Source organism: Dipodomys spectabilis, unplaced genomic scaffold, assembly GCF_019054845.1.
Source record: "Dipodomys spectabilis isolate Male_0828 unplaced genomic scaffold, ASM1905484v1 ptg000215l, whole genome shotgun sequence".
Taxonomy (NCBI): Eukaryota; Metazoa; Chordata; class Mammalia; order Rodentia; family Heteromyidae; genus Dipodomys; species Dipodomys spectabilis.
This window is the reverse complement of record NW_024870892.1, coordinates 10,747,712-10,767,775: the sequence shown is the minus strand read 5'-3', so window position 1 is coordinate 10,767,775 and position 20,064 is coordinate 10,747,712. Positions and strand designations below refer to the sequence as shown.

At 49.1% G+C, this 20,064-nt stretch overlaps 1 protein-coding gene across 2 annotated transcripts in view; it reads left to right on the top strand.

The window, feature by feature from the left end:
- The window catches only part of LOC122122843 (putative adhesion G protein-coupled receptor E4P), a 31,627-nt gene extending 12,422 nt beyond the window's left edge, over positions 1–19,205 (top strand). For both annotated transcript variants that reach the window (XM_042697257.1, XM_042697259.1), the window contains 12 exons: positions 4,290–4,342; positions 4,848–4,983; positions 6,075–6,176; positions 6,428–6,612; positions 7,226–7,393; positions 8,509–8,703; positions 9,966–10,201; positions 11,092–11,158; positions 12,005–12,096; positions 14,732–14,912; positions 16,152–16,247; positions 18,812–19,205. In XM_042697257.1, coding sequence (XP_042553191.1) covers positions 4,290–4,342; positions 4,848–4,983; positions 6,075–6,176; positions 6,428–6,612; positions 7,226–7,393; positions 8,509–8,703; positions 9,966–10,201; positions 11,092–11,158; positions 12,005–12,096; positions 14,732–14,912; positions 16,152–16,247; positions 18,812–18,814 — 1,514 coding nt within the window. In that variant the 3' untranslated portion in view covers positions 18,815–19,205. The remainder of the gene's footprint in view (positions 1–4,289; positions 4,343–4,847; positions 4,984–6,074; positions 6,177–6,427; positions 6,613–7,225; positions 7,394–8,508; positions 8,704–9,965; positions 10,202–11,091; positions 11,159–12,004; positions 12,097–14,731; positions 14,913–16,151; positions 16,248–18,811) is intronic.
- The last annotated feature ends 859 nt before the right edge of the window (positions 19,206–20,064 follow it).

Sequence of the window (20,064 nt, the reverse complement as noted above, 5' to 3'; positions counted from 1 at the left end):
ATAGTTTTCATTAAATAGCTGGGATTCTGGGCCTGGGTTACCAGCCCTTGTCCCATTTTGGACTTAAAAAATTTTTTTTTGCTTGTCCTCATCTTAGGGCTTGAACTCAAGGCCTATGCATTGTCCATGAGACTGTCAGTGCTCAAGCTAGCACTCTACCACTTGAGCCACAGCACCACATGAAGCTTTTCCTGAGTAGTTCATTGGAGATCAGAGTCTCATGGAATTTCCTGCCCAGGCTGGCTTTGAACTGTGATCCTCCAGATCTCAGCCTCCTGAGTAGCTAGGATGACAGGCGTGAGCCACCAGAGCCCAGCTCACAATTCCGCTTCTTGAAAGCAAGTGCATGGAAGCCCTGGACTCGCCGCTGGTGGCTCAGCAGAGCTAGCCTCCATTTCCTAGGGACGTGAGCATCTCTGCTTTGCTCTAGTGTCACACAGAGCCAGGAACGGCTGGAGGGTTTGAAGGGGAAGCTGCAGGGTTGTGCGACTGGATCACAGACTCGACATGCTGTCCCCTTTGTAGATGAACTGTCCCCAGGCCCTGCCTCCCAGGGACTCAGGAATGTGACCTGTAGGGAAAAAGGGTCTGTGAGGATGTGGTCAGGTCAAGAAGAGTCTGCACAAGATGAGAGAGTACAGCCAGGCAGGGTGGCTCATCCCTGTAATCCTAACTACTCAGCAGGCTGAGATCTGGAGGATCACTGTTCAAAGCCAACTTGGATACAACAGTCTAAGGACTCTTTTCTCCAAAATAACCAGCAAAAAGTCTAGATGGAGATGTGTCTCAAGTGGTAGAGTGCCAGCCTCACAAGTAGGCTCTGTGTTCAAATCCCAGTTACACACACACACACACATTCACCCAAGCACACGCACACGCACACACACGCCTTTAAAGTGGGCTCTAATTCCAATCAGTTACCTGATTTCTTTAAAAAGGGGAAGAATTAGGTTACAGAAACATAAAGGGAAGATGGAGGGAGAGGCTGGGTGTTTAATGCCACAAGCCAGAGAGTCTGAGGATGCCCAACAGCCCCCCCCATTTTCCATTCATTTAACAGTTTTCTTTGTGAGTCCTTCCCTGCACCCCACAATGTGTTGGGGCCTCTGTGGTGAGACCCAAGGACTCAAGTTCTTTAAGAGGAATATCAACTAAAAAGCTTAAAATTGCTTTCTTTTATTCCGTTTTTTATTGTGCTAGAAACGGGGCCTGAACTCAGGGCCTGACACTGTTCCCTCATTCTTCCTATTCAAGGCTGGTGGTCTACCACTTAAGCTTCTGACTTTTTGCTAGTTAATTGGAGATGGGTGTTTTATGGATTTCCCTGACCTGGGCTGACTTTAAACCATGATACTCAGATCTCCTCTGCCTTACTAACTGGGATTACAGGCATGGATTACCAACTCCTGTCCCACTTTGGACTTTAAAAAAAAAGTTTTTGCTGATCCTGGTCCTGGGGCTTAAACTCTGGGCCTGGGCACTGTCCCTGAGCCTCTCAGTGCTCAAGCTAGCACTCTACCACTTAAGCCACAGAACCACATGAAGCTTTTTCTGAGTAGTTTATTAGAGATAAGCGTCTCACGAACTTTCCCGCCTGGGCTGGCTTTGAACTGTGTGTCTCCAGATCTCAGCCTCCTGAGTAGCTAGGATGACAGGTGTGAGCTGCCAGCACAGAGCTCACAATTCCACTTCTTGAAAGCAAGTGCATGGAAGTCCTGGGCTGGCCGCTGGTGGTTCAGCAGAGCTAGCCTCCATTGCCTAGGGACGTGAGCATCTCTGCTTTGCTCCAGTGTCGCACAGAGCTGGGAATGGCTAGAGGGTTTGAAGGGGAAGCTGCAGGATCACAGACTCAACATGCTGTCCCCTTTGTAGATGAACTGTCCCCAGGCCACACGGAAGGGGAAACGGTTCCACAGCAGGGTGAGTACCCAGAGCCAGGACCCTGGCTAGCAATTCCAGATCCCAGCCTAACAAGTAGGCGATGTGTTCAAATCCCAGTCACAGACACACACACACACACACACACACACACACACACACACACACACAAATTAAAGTGGTCCCTAAGTCTAATATAATCGATGACCTGACTTTTAGGTTGCAGAGACATGAAGGAGAGATGGATGGACTGGATCTCTAATGCCACAAACCAATCTGAGGATGCCCAATAGCTCCCCCATTTTCCATTCATTTAAGTTTTCTTAGTGTCTTCCCTGCACCCCACAATGTGTTGGGGCCTCTGTGTGAGCACCCAAGGACTTTCAAGTTTCTTAAGAGGAATATCAACTGTAAGACAATTTGTAGCTCAAGTGGTGAGCACTCGCCTTGAGCCGAAGAGCTGAGGGACAGTGCTTAGGCCCAGGGCTCAAGCCCCACGACTGACAAAAAAAAAAAAAAGACTTTACAATGATGTTCTTCCTTTTTTCTTTTTTGTTTTGTGCTGGTAATTTGTAAGGTAAATCATCCAAGAAGCCACATTTTAAAATATAGAATATTGGAGTCTTTATTATACAGTTAACAGCTGCAGGCCGCCGGTTCTTACCAAGGCCTGCAGCACACAGATACACATAACACAGCTAGGAAACATGCTAAAGAGATAACAAAAGCAATACCAACAAGCCAATTCGGCTGAACTGGGACGCCATGATGGCCGGAGATGAGCCAGGAGACAGGACACAAGATATGATCACAGAGACACAAATGGCATGGAGTCATGGCGGCTGGACTGGTCTGGGCCTAAATAGTTCCCTGCAGGAGGCAGATCCTCAGGAAATTCCCAGTCCCAGGCACTGGATTGACAGATTCAGTAACCTATCAGCCAAGTGCCTGCTCCTGCCTCCAGGGGTCTGGGCACGCCCATTACCTGGGAGGAAGGTGATGGGGGTGGGGTGGGGGGAGGGTTTCCTTCCCCCAGCATGAAGACAAGATGCCAGACCTATAATCTACCATGTGGCCAATATGGTGCCAGCCAGACCTGGCCTCCTTACTTCAGTAACAGGGCTTAAACGCAGGGCCTGAGCACTGTCCCTCTTCCTTTCCACTCAAGGCTGGTGCTCTACCACTTAAGTTTCTGACTTTTTGCTGGGTCATTGGAGATAGGTGTTTTATGGATTGCCCTGTCCTGGGCTGGCTTGGAACCATACTTAGATCTCCTCTGCCTTACTAGCTGGGATTATAAGCATGGGTTACCAGTTCTTGTCTCATTTTAGACTGTTTCCCCCCCCCCCCGCCCCCCCGCTGGTCCTGATCCTGTGGGTTTTTTATTTTTTAAATTTGTCGGTCATGGGGCTGGGAAGTTGGCTCAGTGGTAGAGCACTTGCCTTGCATGCATGAGGTCCTGGGTTCAGTTCCTCAGCACCACATAAGCAAAAAGAAAAAAGCCGGAAGTGGCACTGTAGCTCAAGTGGTAGAGCGCTAGCCTTGAGCTGAAGAGCTGAGGGACAGCGCTCAGGCCCAGAGTTCAGGCCCCACGACCGGACCCAAAAAAAAAAAATTTGTTGGTCATGGGGCTTGAACTCTGGGCCTGAGCGCTATCCCTGAGCTCTTCAGCTCAAGGCGAGCACTCTATCACTAGAGCTACAGTGCCACTTCCGGTTTTCTGGTGGTTTATTGGAGGTAAGAGCTTCATAGACTTTCCTGCCCATACTGGCTTTGAACCGCGATCCTCAGATCTCACCCCCCTGAGTAGCTAGGATTACAGGCGTGAGCCACTGTCACCTGGCCTTATTTTTATTTGTTGGTCATGGGGCTTGAACTCTGGACCTGGGCGCTCTCCCTGAGCTCTTCAGCTCTAGTCTAGCACTCTATCACTTGTGCCACAGCGCCACTTCCAGTTTTCTGGTGGTTAATTGGAGATGAGGTGCCTCACAGACTTTCCTGCCCATACTGGCTTTGAACTGTGATCCTCAGATCTCAACCTCCTGAGTAACTTGGATTGCAGGTATGAGCCACTGGAACCCAGCGGTCCTGGGGCTTTAAGGTCAGGGCCTGGATGTTGTCCCTGAGCCTCTCTATGCTCAAAGCTAGGGCTCTACCACTTGAGCCACAGTGCAACGTGCAGCTTTTCTGAGTAGTTTATTGGAGATAAGAGTCTCTTGGACTTTCCTGCCCTGGCTGGTTTCAAACAGTGATCCTCAGATCTCAGCTTCCTGAGTATCTAGGATGACAGGGGTGAGCCACCAGTGCCCAGCCTTTTGGACTTCTTAGGGGGAATCAGCATGGACTGCAGGAACCTCAGGGATGAATGTGTTTTCCCCACATCTCATGTAAATGTCTTCTTTCCTCCCCAGAAGACCAGGGCACAGAGACAGGAGGAACGGCTACGCCTCAAGTGAATATTTGGGTGAGTGTGGTCAAGTTTGGCTCTGGGAAACATCGGGTTAGACTTACCTGGCCACTCTGCTATTCAAGCATTGCGCCGCTCACCAGTTATTTTCACACTAGCCTAGGTCCTACTTGGGGAAAGTTTTGCCTCTTTCCTGAGAGGCGGTGGGAAATATCTAAGTTTTAAACTGGTGAAGTGGCAGCTACTCAGGAGGCTGAGATCTGAGGATCAGGGGTTGAAGTCAGCCCAGGCAGGAAAGTCTGTGACACTCAACTAACCACCAGAAAATTGGAAGTGGAGCTAGAGTGCTAGCCTTAAGCAAAGAGCCGAGGGACAGTGCCCAAGCTGAGTTCAAGCTCTACAAACAACAATAACGTCTCATGGACTTTTCTTTTCTACCCAAGCTGGGCTTTGAACCTTGATCTCAGTCTTCTGAGTCACTCAGAGGCACTGTGCCTGATCCTATTCTTTCTTAACTAAGTTTCCATGAGCGTTCACCTACTTGTTTTTGTTTCTTGGAAAGAGAGCTATGGGTAAAAACGGAAACAGAAAAGACTTTGCGAAGAATGTCACCCAAATGCTTCGGCGTGTAGAATTCTTCATATGGAATCAAAGTTCTGATTTTCCAACAAAAGGAGAATATCCAGAGCTTGATATAGGTAAGAAATGCCAAGCAGATTCCTTCCAGCTACAGTAAGAGGCTGGCGGGGGGGGGGGGGGGGGGGGGCTGGTGTTCTCTGCACCTCCCATGAGGTCTCTCTGCTCCCAGACTACAAACATGTCCACGTCAGCACTTGGTGTGGCTGGGGCTCTTCTTGCAAAATGCATATGAGGCTGCGGATTAGTAGCTCCCACCTGCAACCCTACTACATAAGAGGCTGAGAGCTAAGGATCATGGTTCAAAGCCAACCCCGGGGAGGAAAGTCTGTGAGATTCTTATCTTTAATAAACCACCTGAAAGCTGGAAGTAGAACTGTGTGGCTCAAGGGGTAGAGTGCTAGCCTTGAGCACAAAAGTTCAGGGACAGTGCTCAGGCTCTGAGGTCAAGCCCCAGACTAGTGCATGCACACACTCACACACACACACACACACACACACACCAAAAATAACTGAGCAATCAACTTAAAGGTTCGTAGGGACAAAATTTCAAGTTCATGGTCACAATATAGGCCGTCAAAAAGCTCACGTGACCCACTTCCTCCAATGAGCCCTTTACTTTCCAGTTTTACCACCTCCCAAATATCACCATTGAATTGCGAATCTCCCATGAATTTATCTACGGCTGAGGTCAGAGCCTGCCCCGCCCCCCGCCCCCCAGCCAATCACCCTTCAGCAGTGCCATCAGCTAGAGCCATGCCTTCCACTCCCGACTTTGGGATAAACCAGCTCTCTTCTCATTTCCAACGTCCGTTAGAGTACAAGAATGTGCTCCCAAAAGGGTTTTGATTTGTCTTGTACCTGTATTGGGGCTTGAGCTCAGGGCACTGTCCCTGAGTCTCTTTTGGAGGCTGTACCAATTTGAGCCACAACACTACTTCCAGTTTCCTGGTGGTTCATTAGCAATAAGAGTCTCATAGATTTCCCTGCCTGGGCTGGCTTTGAACCACGATCCTCAGATCTCAGCCTCCTGAGTAGCTAGGATGACAGGGCGTGAGACACTGGCACCTGGCAAGCAAGCAGTTCTCTAACAAGTGTTATTAGCCCTGAGAGGCAGGGCCGGGGCCCGGCGCTCATCATCCCATGTCCCCAGTCTATGAAACCAAGAGATGCGACCAGAAGACTGTTCTGGCAGCTGGAAACAACACAATGGACATCGACTGCGCCAGCACCCTCACGGGATCTGGAAGGGAAGGTAAGGGTGGGGAGACAAACGCTCTGGGCGCTGTCCTGGGTGGCTGGACCCTCGGGTGGGGCTCGCAGCGTCCTCAAGCAAGAGAGAGTCTCACAACACCTCAGGCACACGGCAAATCCATGGGCGCCATGAGATGTTCGGGTTGCACTGAGATGACTCTCACCACAAATTCGGTTTTCTCGATGACCCCACAGAGGTCAGGGGTGCGTCCGCCAGAAGCTGCAGCCCTCACCTGTGCGTCTCGTTTTCAGGTGCCGGTAAGGTGGCTCTCATCACTTACCAGACTCTCGGGAACTTTCTGAACGAATCCTTCTTCCATCACAGAAAAGGGATGCGGGGAGTCAGGCTGAACTCTCAGGTCGTGACTGGCACCATTGGCTCAGAAGGCAAAGTCCACCTGTCAGACCCCGCACTGCTGACTTTTCAACACACTCAGGTGAGCAGGACCCACGGTGAGTTGGAGGTTCGTGGGTTTCACCAGCTTTCACCCAAATCCAGCCGCAAGCACTGATAGGTAAGAGGGCTGAGAAGACATGCCAAAGCACCCACCAATGCATCCCACACTGAAACCCAGAGCACCAGTGAGGCTGAGGAAGAGCGAGAACACTTGGAAACTATTAGAATTGAGAAGGTGCCAGACGCTGGTTGGTAGCTCACACCTGTAATCCTAGCTACTCAGGAGGCTGAGATCTGAGGACATCAGTTCAAAGCCAACCTGGGCAGGAAAGTCCGTGAGACTCTTATCTCCAATAAGCCACCAGAAAACCAGAAGTGGCGCTGTGGCTTAAAGTGGTAGAGCACTAGCCTTGAAAGCAAAAGCTCAGCACCCAGGCCCTGAGTTGAAGTCCCAGAACCATCACCATCACCACCACCACCACCAACAACAACAAGGAGAATAAATTCCTCCTAACCCCCACACCCCGCCCCAGCAGGTGTGGTGAGGCCAAACTTCCCCACCCATGCTCTCCCAAGCTGGTCCCTAACTCAGGACCTCGGATGAAATCATGAACTCAAAAAGATGAAATCACCTTCACACCGTCTCTTTCCAGCATGGCACCCTGAGAAGAAAGTGCTTGTGTGTGTCCTGGGAAGGATCCAAGGAAGGGGGCAGCTGGTCCACCGAAGGCTGCTCTCCAGTGAAAAGTAACGATTCTTACACCACGTGCAAGTGCTACCACCTGTCCAGCTTTGCTGTCCTCATGGCACTGGCCCCCAAGGTATCAAGATTCATGGGTCCTGGAGCTCATCTTACACTCATTTTAGGAAAATTGTGTGCCAGTCCTGGGGCTTGAACTCAGGGCCTGGGGTGTTGTCCCTGAGCTTTTCTGTTCAAGGCCAGTGCTCTACCACTACAGCCACAGCTCTACTTCCAGCTTTTTGTTGGAGATAAGAGTGTCTTGGACTTTCCTGCCCAGGTTGGCTTTGAACCGAGAGCCTCAGATCTCAGCCTTCCTAAGTAGCTAGGATTACAGGCATCACCGCCTGCGCCCAAATTAGAAAAAGACTCTTCAGGGGTCACCTGGTCGTAACCTGCGAAGTGACCTCAGGACACGGCAGTAGAAGGCGAGGGGCACGAAGTGGAGGGAAAACAAGGTGAGGTGGAGAATGTTCTGCTGGGGGCAGAAGCTGGGCTTCTCTTCCTCTCCTGTGGTGATGGCTCATGCATGTACCTCCCCGGCTCCACCCATTGCTTGAGAGGGCACCCTGGGCATGATGGGAGGAATCATTTGAATAGGTGCCCAAAGCACCATGGGAGCAAGAACCACAATGATGGGATGCAGGTCATCGGCCGTGTGTTCTGTCCGCCCTCTCTCATCCCCATGTACATAACAGTCCCTTCTCTGGGAGTCAGTGTAGAGCTCACCCCTCAGAGTTGTCACGACTGAGAGGTGAGGAGCTGGGGTACCATCTGCCCCCTGGCTCTGGGTAGATGTGGTGGGGATGTCCTTCATAGCTGTTAATGGCCCGACACTTTGTGAGCGGGAGTGGAGGGGGCTGAGGCCAGTGAGGGAAGTCCTGCACATCTGGCCATGGTAACATGGACGGAGGATTAGAAGTGCTCTTTGGCTAGCTGCTGGAGGTTCAGGAGGCTGAGATATAAGGATCGCAGTTCGAGGCTAGTCTGTGAGACTCTTATCTGCAATGAAAACCAGAAGTGGCACTATGGCTAAACGTGGTTAAGAGTGCTAATCTTGAACAACAGAGCTGAGACCTCGCACGGGCTCTGAGGTCAAGCCCCATGACTGACCAAGACAAAAGAATCCCAGGCTCCGAGGGGATTTTGTTCCTGATAACGGGAGCTGTACTGTCTCTCTCCTCTGGCGGCTTGCAGGCAGACTTCGCCCTGTCTGTGATCACCTGCGTGGGGCTGAGCGTATCGCTGCTGTGTCTCCTCCTGGCGGCCCTCACCTTCGTCCTGTGCCGGCCCATCCACAACACGGGCACCACGCTCCACCTGCAGCTCTCTGTCTGCCTCTTCCTGGCACACTTGCTTTTCCTCACGGGCATCAACCGAACTGAGCCGGAGGTGAGCGGTGTCATTGAGTGATCTCATTGCCAATCAAAAGATGACGAGGAAGAGACATTCATCAGAGGAACGGGGTAGGAGAAAGAGAAAGAAAAACCAAACTAGAGATCTTAAGGTTTCTTCCTGCAGAACGAGACCACATTTTCTGAGTGTCTGTTTATTCACTGGATGTCCAACTGGTGGAATTACTTCGGGTTAACATTAGCTGCTGTAACAAATAAGCCCCCAGCATATCAGAGGCTTAGCACAGCGCTCATTTCCTGTAGATGCGTCAGGGGTGAGCAGATTGAAAAGTTGTCGATCCTTCACTTCCAAGGTGAAGGAGACTCTTCCAAGGCTATCCTGTTTTAAACAACACAATGGGCAAAAAGAGCATCACAGAGTGCTTTAAGAAAGGCTTAGGTTTATATGGAATGCACAGACTACTTCAGCTCGTGTGTGTGTGTGTGTGTGTGTGTGTGTGTGTGTGTGTGTGTGTGTGTGTGTGTGTGTGTGCTGGCACTGGGCTTGAACTCAAGGCCTGGGTGCTTCCCTTAGCTTTTTTTTCAATCAAAGTTGATGCTCTACCTCTGGAGCCACAGGTCCACTTCTGACCTTTGAGATAGGAATCTCACAAGTTTTTCCCTTCCTAAGCTGGCTTTCAACCATGATCCTGAGATCTCAGCCTCCTGAGTAGCTAGGATTACAGGCGTGAGCCACGGGCACCCACCTTACATTGACTTCCGAGAGAAAATAGGATGTAAGATTCTTATTTCTCTGTTGCTGTGTCCATCATATATTTGTGAGCTTCTCCAGTGACATTTATTCCATGTCATTTCTGGCCTGCTGTGCTCACGGGAAAAGATAATTCCAATGGCCAACAGACACTCCCAGAAATTGGACAGCCTCCTGGCAAAGGGCCATAGGGGTTGGAGGTTGCCGGTCCAAGCCAAACTCTAAGCAAGACGCCAAGAAGATAATGAGAGCCAGGTGCTGGTGGCTCACACCTGTAATCCTAGCTACTTAGGAGGCTGAGATCTGAGGATCATGGTTCAAAGCCAGCCCAGGCAGGAAAGTCCATGAGACTCTTATCTCCAATGAACCACAGGGAAAATGGAAGTGGCGCTGTGCTTCAAAGTGGTAGAGTGCTAGCCTTGAGCAAAAAGAGCTCAGGGACAGCGCCCAGGCCCTGAGTTCAAGCCCTACAACTGACAACAACAACAAAGAAAGTGAGATCTGGCCCGCATGCGCCCCCACCGCCAGCTCCTCTCTCTCCCTTCTAGACGCTGTGCGCCATCATAGCAGGGGTGTTACATTACCTCTACTTGGCCTCCTTCATGTGGATGCTTCTAGAAGGCCTCCACCTCTTCCTCACCGTCAGGAACCTTAAGGTGGCCAACTACACCACCACAGGCCGATTCAAGAAGAGGTTCATGTACCCTCTGGGCTATGGAATCCCAGCTGGCATCGTGGCCGTGTCTGCAGCAGTTGGACCTAAGAATTATGGAACCTTTACCCAGTAAGCCTGAAGCGTGGGGGGCGGGGTTAGAAATGAATTTCAGTGCTATGACACCAGAATGATTTTTGTTATGTTGTTTGTTGTGTGTTTTCTTTTGTTCCTGCTGGTTCTGGGGTTTGAACTCAGGGCCTGGGTGCTGTCCCTTACCTTTTTTGTTTTTGTTCAAGGCTGGTGCTCTACCACTTGAGCCACACTTCCATTTCTGGCTTTGTGATGGTTAACTGGAAATAAGAGTGTCATATCTTTCCTGCCCAGGTTGGCTTTGAACTGTGATCCTTGGATCTCAGCCTCCCGAGGAGCTAGGATGACAGGCGTGAGCCACCAGAGCCCAGTTTAAAATGTTGTTTTATCATAGTGGTCATTCTCATCCTAGCAATCCTTACCTCTTTGCCAGGATCTATTTGTCCTCTAAACCCTCCCAGACATTCCATCTTCCCTACAAGTTCTATGACAGAAAAGCCACACAGGTCTACTGAGAGAATTCAAAGAAGATGGAAACAGGTGGAGAGACAGTCTGTGATCATGGACAGGCAGATTCAATCTTGTAAACCTGATTCCCACTTGATCTGCAGAATCGATGCATCTCCAATTAAAAAAAAATTCCCAGGAAATATGTTGTGCCCATTCATGAAAATGCTTCTAAAGTTTATATGCAGAGAAGACCCAGAGTAGCCAGCATGAGATTGAAAAGGAGGAGACTGGCGAGAACCTGAATCTTTGTTAAGATCGCGTCTGCTATAGTCAATCATTTGGTCTTCCCACCAAACTGGCCCTGCTTCATCCTTGGGGAGGCTAAGACGCTTGTTTAGGTCTCTGTCTAGAAGCCTGGACTCAAACTCTACTTCCTCTCTGGAGGAAAAGGTAGCTGATGCCTCTCTTCCTGTCCACAGCTGCTGGCTCAACCTTGATAAAGGATTTATCTGGAGCTTCATAGGACCCGTGGCAGTCATTATCTTGGTATGTGGTAATTATTCATGGCTGTGCCTGGTCTTATATGGCCAAGCAGAGTATATGCTTCTGGTGTGTGTGTGTGTGTGTGTGTGTGTGTGTGTGTGTGCACCAGGGCTTGCACTCAGGGCCTGGGCACTACTGTCCCTTAGCTTTTTCATTCAAGGCTAACACTCTACCACTTGAACCACATCTCCACTTTTTTGGTGACTCATCAGAGATAAAAAGTCTCCTAAGACTTTCCTACCCAGGTTAGGTTCAAACCATGATCCTCAGATCTCAGTCTCCTGAGTAGCTAGGATTACAGGTGGGAGCTACCAGTGCCCGGCTATGAATCTTTTTTTTTTTTTTTTTTTTTTTTGTGGTGCTGAGAATCAGACCCAGGGAAGGTCTCACAGGTGCTAAGCAAAAGGCCAACCTCTGACCTGTGCCTTTAGTGTTTCTCTCTCTCTCTCTCTCTCTCGCTCTCTCTCCTCTCTCTTCTCTCTCTCTCTTCCCCCCCTCTCTCTTTCTCCCTGCCCCATTAGAAAAGCCTGGCTCTCATTCACTCAGCAAATGGTTATCTCCACAAGGGAACTGGGAACTTGTGGGTTACACCTGCTATGGAGATGAATGATAACAGACTTCCACTACCAGCACGCTGTTTTGAACAACTGAGGATCAATCTACCCAGCCAATCACCAGGTGCCACAGAGCACTCACTGTGCACAGTACAAACCGTACCACATCACGCTGGTCCAAAGAAACCTCCGTCTCTGGGGGAACGATTCTCAGATCCAACGCAAGCTAGGGTGCCTGAAAGGGTCTCCGCAGAATAGCTCAAGTCGCTTTGTTTCACGCTGCTTCCATCCACAGATAAACTCGGTGTTCTATTGCCAAATTCTGTGGATTCTGAGAAGCAAAATTGCCTCCCTCAATAAAGAAGTGTCTACCCTTCAGGACACCAGGTAAGGAAAGGACCATCATCAGTGGTGCCCAGGGATGTGGCTTTATAAGACCATTCTTCCCGGGAGAGAAAGCCCATTAAACACAAGGTATGGGCTGGACACCAGTGGCTCACCCCTGTGATCCTAACTACTTAGGAGGCTGAGATCTGAAGATTGAGGTTTGAAGCCATGCTGGGCAGGAAAGTCTGAGATGCCTATCTCCAATTAACCAGGGGGGAAAAAAGGAGCTAGAAGTTCAGCTGTGTCTCAAGTGGTTAAGTGCCAACATGGGGTGAAAAGGCTAAGGGACAGTGCCCAGGCCCTGAGTTCAACTCTCAGTGTGTGCACACATACAAAAACAGATGAGGAGTCCTGGCTCGGTGGTAGAGTACTTGCCTAGCCCATGGGTAAGTCCCTGGGTGCAATTTCCAGCACAGAATTCATGTAATAATGGACCTTATTTATCCAGGGAATATTCACTGACTTTTCTCCTTGGAAGACACACTGTATATGAAACCAAATCCAGGAGTATCCATGTTGTCTTTTTATCTCCCTTGAGAGTATACTCACTTCTAAGTTCACTCTCTTTGATAACAGAAATTTAGTCCTCATTGGTATCATTTAACTCTTAAAATAAGAATGAGGAGTTGGAGGCATGACTGAGGTGGTACAGCACCAGCTAATCATGAGCAAAAGCATCAGATACCAAGTTCAAGCCCAGTCTCAGACAAATAATAACAACAACAACAATAATAATAATGTTTATTCGGAACTTGTTATATATAAATGTCCTTTGTCAATATTATTTTATGGAATCCTTTTAACTACAAATCACGGGATTGATATTACTATCCCAGTTATGTCCCAGTTATTAAAATGAATCAAATACATGCTCATCTTTTTTTTTTTTTTTGTCATGGGGCTTGAACTCTGGGCCTGGGCGCAGTCCCTCAGCTCTTCAGCTCAAGGCTAGCGCTCTACCACTTGAGCCACAGCGCCACTTCCGGTTTTTCTGGTGGTTAATTGGAGGTAAGAGTCTCATGGACTTTCCTGCCCACGCTGGCTTTGAACCGTAATCCTCACATCTCAGCCTCCTGAGTAGCTAGGATTACAGGTATGAGCCACCAGCGCCCAGCACTCACCTTTTTATAATAAACTCGTTTTTAATTTCTATGTCAATCCTGGGGCTTGAACTCAGGACCTGGGCGCTGTCCCTGAGCTTTTGTACTCAAGGCTAACATTCTACCACTTGTGCCATAGCTCTGCTTCCAACTTTCTGGTGGTTCATTGGAGATAAGAGTCTCACAGACTTTCCTGCCTTGGATTGGCTTTGAACCACAATCTTCAGATTTCAGCCTCTTGAGTAGCTAGGATTACAGGTGTGAGCCACCAGCACCCAGCTGTTTCTATTTTTATTATTTTTTCCTGTTTATGTGGTACTAAAAAATCGAACCCAAGGCCTCATGCATGCTAGGCAAGCAGTCTACCACTAAGCCACCTTCCCAGCCCTTTTACTATTTTTTTTGGGGGGGGTCCAGTCGTGGGGCCTGAACTCTGAGCCTGGGGGCTGTCCTTTAGCTCTTCAGCTCAAGTCTAGCACTCTACCACTTGAGCCACAGCGCCACTTCCGGCTTGTTTTTCTTTTTGCTTATGTGGGGCTGAGGAATCGAACCCAGGGCCTCCGGCATGCAAAGCAAGCACTCTAACCACTGAGCCACCTTCCCAGCCCCTTTACTGTTTTTTTAAAAGTTGTACAAAGGGGGCTCAGTTTATGTGTACAATGTATCTTGACAGCGCCCTCTTTCCATTGTTCTCCTCCCAGGTCTCTCCCAGCCTCACCCAGCCCCTCATTTCCTAGTTCCATTTCCACGAATGGATACGTATCTGGAACTGGTTTGTTATAGAGATAAAAAAAAAAAAAACCACACTGCTCAACCTCTGTCTGACCCTGCGTTTAGTCTTATCTACTTACCAAGATGACCTAAGATCTCTTGTCCCCAGTTTCCTTCATCTTTAAGGACCTAAGAATGTCAGCCTTCTGGGAATTTCCCAACCCTGTACATGTGTGTAAGTGAAGATTCGTGGTGGACACACACACACACACACACACACACACACACACCGCAAAGTTCTCAGTCAATTGTTAAACACCCAACGCAATTTTTGTTTGAGGAAACCCAGTAGGACACAATATTAGGAAGTCAGGAAATCATCCAAATGCACCCACCCAAAATCCTACAAGGCATTGCCTACAAATCTCACAGTGATTCCATGTAGAGGACTTAGTCATCTTCAAGAATGGTCAGCAGCGGTGATTGAAAAGCTGGGCTCAGCCTCATCTTCAAGTAGGTGGCTATAAAGATCACTCAGCTGGTGGACACTGGTGGGTCACGCCTGTAGTCCCAGCTACTCAGGAGGCTGAGATCTGAGGATTGTGATTCAAAGCCAGCCCAGGCAGGAAAGTCCAGAGAAGCTCTCATCTCCAATTAACCACCAGAAAACTGGAAGTGGCGCTGTGGCTCCAAGTGGTAGAGTGCTAGCCTTGAGCAAAAGAGCTCAAGGACAGCACCCAGGCCCTAAGTTCAAGCCCCATGACTGACAAAAGGAAAAAAAAAATGCTTATAGATAATAGTTAACACTGCCCTTTTCCCTGCAGAGTCATGACATTGAAAGCCATTTCGCAGCTCTTCATCCTGGGCTGCTCGTGGAGCCTTGGTTTTTTCATGGTGGAGGAAGTAGGGGAGGTGGTTGGCTCGGTCATGGCCTACTTGTTCACCATCACCAACGTCCTGCAGGGGGTGTGGCTCTTCGTGGTGCACTGCCTGCTGAACCGCCAGGTGAGCCCCCTCCGCCCCAGGGCACCGCCCAGTGCCTGCTCCCCCTCCCCCCACTTTTTGATGGGTCTCGCGAGATCCATCTTCTACTTGGAATGAGGAACCAGTGCTGCTTGGCCCTGCTGAGTCCTCTGGGCTTACCAACGAATCATCTCCATGGAGCTCTCTTTTTGTTTTTCCTGCCCATGGCGGGGCTTGAACTCGGGGTCTCATGCTCTCTTAGCCCTTTCTGCTCATGGCTAGCGCTCTACCCCTTGAGTCACACTTCAACCTTCAACTTTTTGGTGGCAAATTGGAAAGAAGAGTCTCATGGGTTTTCCTGCCCAGGCTGGCTTCAAACCATGGTCCTCAGATCTCAGCCTCCTAAGTAGCTAGCATTACAGGCCTGAGCCACCAGGGCCTGGCTTCTACCATTCTCTTGGAAGAGCATGCGTGGGTTGGGGTCAGGGGCCATGTTGCCTCTGGAATTGCCTTTCTGGATGTTTCCTTTGCTGTCAAGTGGAACTGGTAGCAGCTGCAGTGCCGGTGGTCGAAGGCCCGGCTCTCCCCCAGGTCTCAGCACTGCCTGTGGGCTCTGGGTTCTTCCTGCCCAGAAGAAATACAATTTCAGTTCCCTGGTGAAGCAGGGTTGAGCGCTGACTCCTTCCCTGCCCACGTTCACGTGTCCAGAAGCTAAGCGAGGTTGACTCGGGGCATTTCCGGGCACGCAGTGGCATTTCCATGTCAGGGCTGCGGGATTAGAATGGTAGATGTGTCCCGGCCTCTGGGTGACCTTGGCTGAGTCCACACACCTTCAAGAGAACTCACTCCGGCAGAGTCCAAGGAAAGGTGGAGGCCTGTCTTCCCCGAGTCGAGGTGAGGGTTAAATGACCAAAGGGCCTCACACATAGCTAGTGTGCCATGAACGGTGCCTCCAGTTACCTTAATGCCCATCACCACCATCACCCCCATCACCATTATAACCATCACCACCACTGCCACCATCAAATGATGATCACCAGCGTCAGCACCAATATAACCACCACCATGCTCATCCCCTTCCCCGTCACCACCATGGCCACCACTGCCCATCAAGGTCTTGATGTCATCCAACACAAATACCTTTCCACAATGGAGATTAAGTTTCAATCAAATGAATCCCCCTGAGTGTGGCCAAGACAACAAGAAGGAAATGACCAGGACGTGCCAGTTGGGTCCACTGGCTGTAACCCCGGCTTCTCTCTCTCTCTCTCTCTCTCTCAGGTGCGGATGGAATACAGGAAGTGGTTTAGTGGAATGCGGAAAGGGGCTGAGGCTGAGAGCACCGAGATGTCCCATTCCACCACCCACACCAAAATGGTAAGAGCAGCTCCCAACCCTCAGAACGCCTCCTCCCAACCCAGCACTGGGTGTGGCTGGAGCGCCCCGATCTGAAAGACAATTGCTTAGCTTAGTGACAATTGTTAGCTTCTTGACAATTGTTAGCTTCTTGACAATTGTTAGCTTCGTGACAATTGTTAGCTCCGCACAAGACGTAATGCCCTCTCCCTTTCCTTTCTCTTCTCCCTCTTTACTTTCCACATCTTCTTCCTCTTCTTTCCCCTTGTTTGCCTCTTTCATTTCCTTCGTTCCTTCCTTCCTTCCTTCCTTTTTTCCCTTTCTTCCTTCTTTTTCTTCCTTTTTTCTTTTTGTGCCACTCCTGAGGCTTGAATTCATGGCCTGGACACCATCTCTGAGCTTTGATGTTCAAGGCTAGCAACCACTTGAGCCACAGCTCCACTTCCCGTTTCTGATGGTTTTATTGGAGTTAAAAATGGCATAGACTTTTCTGCCCAGGCTGGCTTTGAACCACAATCTTCAGATCTCAGCCTCCTGAGTAGCTACCATTGCAGGTGTGAGCCACTCTGGCCTGGCTTTTCTTTAAAGGATTATGTAATTTAAAATGTGTCTCAGCCCGTTTACCCAACACACGTCCATTACCCACTCTGTATGCCCTGTCCAGCCATTGGGACACAGCACCAGACACGTTGGCAGCCCTTTCCTTCCCAGTGTCCACATCCAAGCTGGGTGGATGCACAGAGAGTAAGCCACAATAACTGAGTCACACAGTCCGTTAGAAAACATTGTTACATTAAAAATACAACAAGCACAAGAAGTCAGGAGTCCACGGGTGGAAGTTCAGCTTTGTTCATTATAATCATTAACTCATTGATTACACCAATGAGCCACTGGCACCTGGATGAAAATTCTTTATTCTATTGGTTGGCATCTAGGCCGATTCCAAACTTAGCTGTTAGGAATTGTGCCACAACAGACATTGAGTGTGCAAGTGTTTTGGTTCCGTGGTGCAGACACTTAGCAGCTACTCAAGAGGAAAGGAAAACAAGGAACACCGCCAGTGTCACACAAAAACAAACTAGCCACTTAAGATGCAGAAATTTAGGATATTGCGGTTTGAGGCCAGCCTGGGAATTAAAAAGAAAAAAGTAGTTCACTGGGTGCTGGTGGCTCACACCTGTAATCCTACACAGAAGGCTAAGATCTAAGGATCATGGTTCCAAGCCAGCCCAAGTAGGAAAGTCCATGGGACTCTTCTCTCCAATGAACCACCAGTAAACAGAAAGTGGCGCTGTGGCTCAAAGTGGTAGAGTGCTATCCCTGAGGAAAAAGGCTCAGGGACAGCACCCAGGCCCTGAGTTCAAGCCCAATCACGAACAGCAACAACAACAAATTCACAAGATTCCCATCTCCATTAATTGCTGTGTGCAGTGGTGTGAACCTGCCGTTCCAGCTACAGAGAAGCACAAGTAGGAGGATCAATGCACAGGAATAAAGTGAAGCACTAACTTAGCTTCCTGAGTAGCTAGGATTACAGGTGTGAGCCACAGGCACCAGGCTCCAAGAGAAGCTATGGAGCAGGTCTGTGGGCACAGGGCAGGTGCACTGGTCCCAGAACTCAGGAATCCATGGCTTGGAGTCTGTATGTAGGGTATGTAGTCTTCTCAATAATGATGGGGGGCGGGGGGGACTTTAGCACACATACCCTGCAAGTCTCCCCCAAGTGGGCCTCTCATGAGGTTTGTTAAGGGAACTTTATTTAAAACTGAACTTTGCTGGGTGCCGGTGGCTCACACCTGTCATCCTAGCTACTCAGGAGGCTGAGATCTGAGGATCACCATTCAAAGCCAGCCTACGCAGGAAAGTCCATGAGACTCTTATCTCCAATTAACCACCAGAAAACCAGAAGTGGTGCTGTGGCTCAAGTGGTAGAGTGCTTGCCTTGAGCTGAAGAGCTCAGGGAGAGTGCCCAGGTCCAGAGCTCAAGCCCCACGACTGACAAAAACAAAAACAAAAACTGAAACTTGCCAAGTGCCAGTGGCTCACTCCTGTCCTCCCAGATACTGGGGAGGCTGAGATCTGAGGATCACAGCTTGAAGTCAGCCTGGGCAAGGATGCTCATGAATCATCTCCAGTGAACCAGAAGTTAGCCAGAAGGGAGGCTGTGGCTCAAGTGGTAGAGCACCAGCCTTGAGGGGAAAAAGTATCCTGGGTTCAAACCCAGTTTTTTTCACCCATATGTAAGCCTGCAAACACACACAGTCATAGAGTATAAACTCAGGGCCCAGCCACTGTCCCTGAGCTCTTTTGCTCAAGGTATCCCTTTGAGTCACAGCTCCACTTTGTTTTCTAGTGGTTCATTGTAGATAAGACTTATGGACTGGCTGGCTTTGAACTGTGATCCTCCAATCTCAGCATCCTGAGTAGCTAGGATGACAGGCAAGAGCCACTGGCTAACTTTATAACTTCATAATGAGGTTATGGACTATAGACTTTCCTAAACTTTGGACCTTATAGAAAGCTTTGCCAGCTCCAAGGAAGGTAGAACTCTGGCCAGTTCTTGAAGTGTTTGTTTTCTTCTCAAGTAGGGGGACCCCGGGAAGTCATTGGAGTCCATTCATGGAGAAGATACTTGTGTGCCGCTGGCTCCCTCTGGTGGTTGTTGGTGGATTGTGCTAATGTGCCTTTCTCGTGAAACACCCAGACTTCCAGCAGCAGGCTGGAAGACCATTTTTATCAGTTATTAATGCATTTTACTGTATATAGTTTCTCTGTGATATTTTCCATTCATTTTTATGTATCATGCTTTGATCAAGCCTTCCATCCATTCATCTCCTCCCCCGCCCTCTCCCCACCCCACCCCCTGCGTTTCTCCTTTCCTTCTCCCCATCCTTTGCTTCCAGTCACCTTCTTCAACTCTAATAATTTTTTTTTTGGCCTGTCATGGGGCTTGAACTCTGGGCCTGGGCACTGTCCCTCCACTCTTCATCTCAAGGCTAGTCCTCTAGTGCTTGAGCCACAGCGCCACTTCGGTTTTCTGGTGGTTCATTGGAGATAAGTGTCTTACGAACTTTCCCGCCCAGGCTGGCTTTTAACTGTGATCCTCAGATCTCAGCCTCCTGAGTAGCTAGGATGACAGGCGTGAGCCACCAGCACCCGGCTACCCCTAATAATCTTTCAGGTCAAATGTATCTTGTTCTTCTTAATTCCACATACGAAGATCACCTGTATTTATCTGTGCTATTTCTCTGAAAATAATGCCCTCCAGTTTAATGAATGTAGCTGGGAATCTCAGGATGTCCCTTTCTTCATGGCTGAATAATACTCTATTGTGTCCGTAGCATTGTCTTACCCATTTACCTGCTGAAGACTCCGTGACCTGGGCATTGTTAGTACTGTAAATAAATGTCTTTGTGGTAGACTGTAGAATTTCCTTTAGAAAATTATCCATGGGTAGTATGGCTGCATCATCTTTTTTTTTTTTTACAATGAGTTAACATGTACTTGTAACATGAGGCAAGTTCATCATGGTATTTGCTCACGTGTAGACACAGTGTGCTTTGAACAGATTCTCCTTCTCCACATGTTCCCTTTCCTCCTCTCCCCTTTTCAGTGTTGACTTTCATTGTGCTATCTCCCTACACATCTGTTCTACACGTGTATCTATTATATATATATATATATATATATATATATACACACATTTTTTCCTCCTCTTCCCTTCAGTATCCTTCCCCTCCTCTCATTGATGTCCTCCTAAACAGTCCCTATTCAACACAATTGCTATTCTCCTCTGTTGAACACTTGATTTTCTCCCATTCTGGAGGGTGTGGGGGGT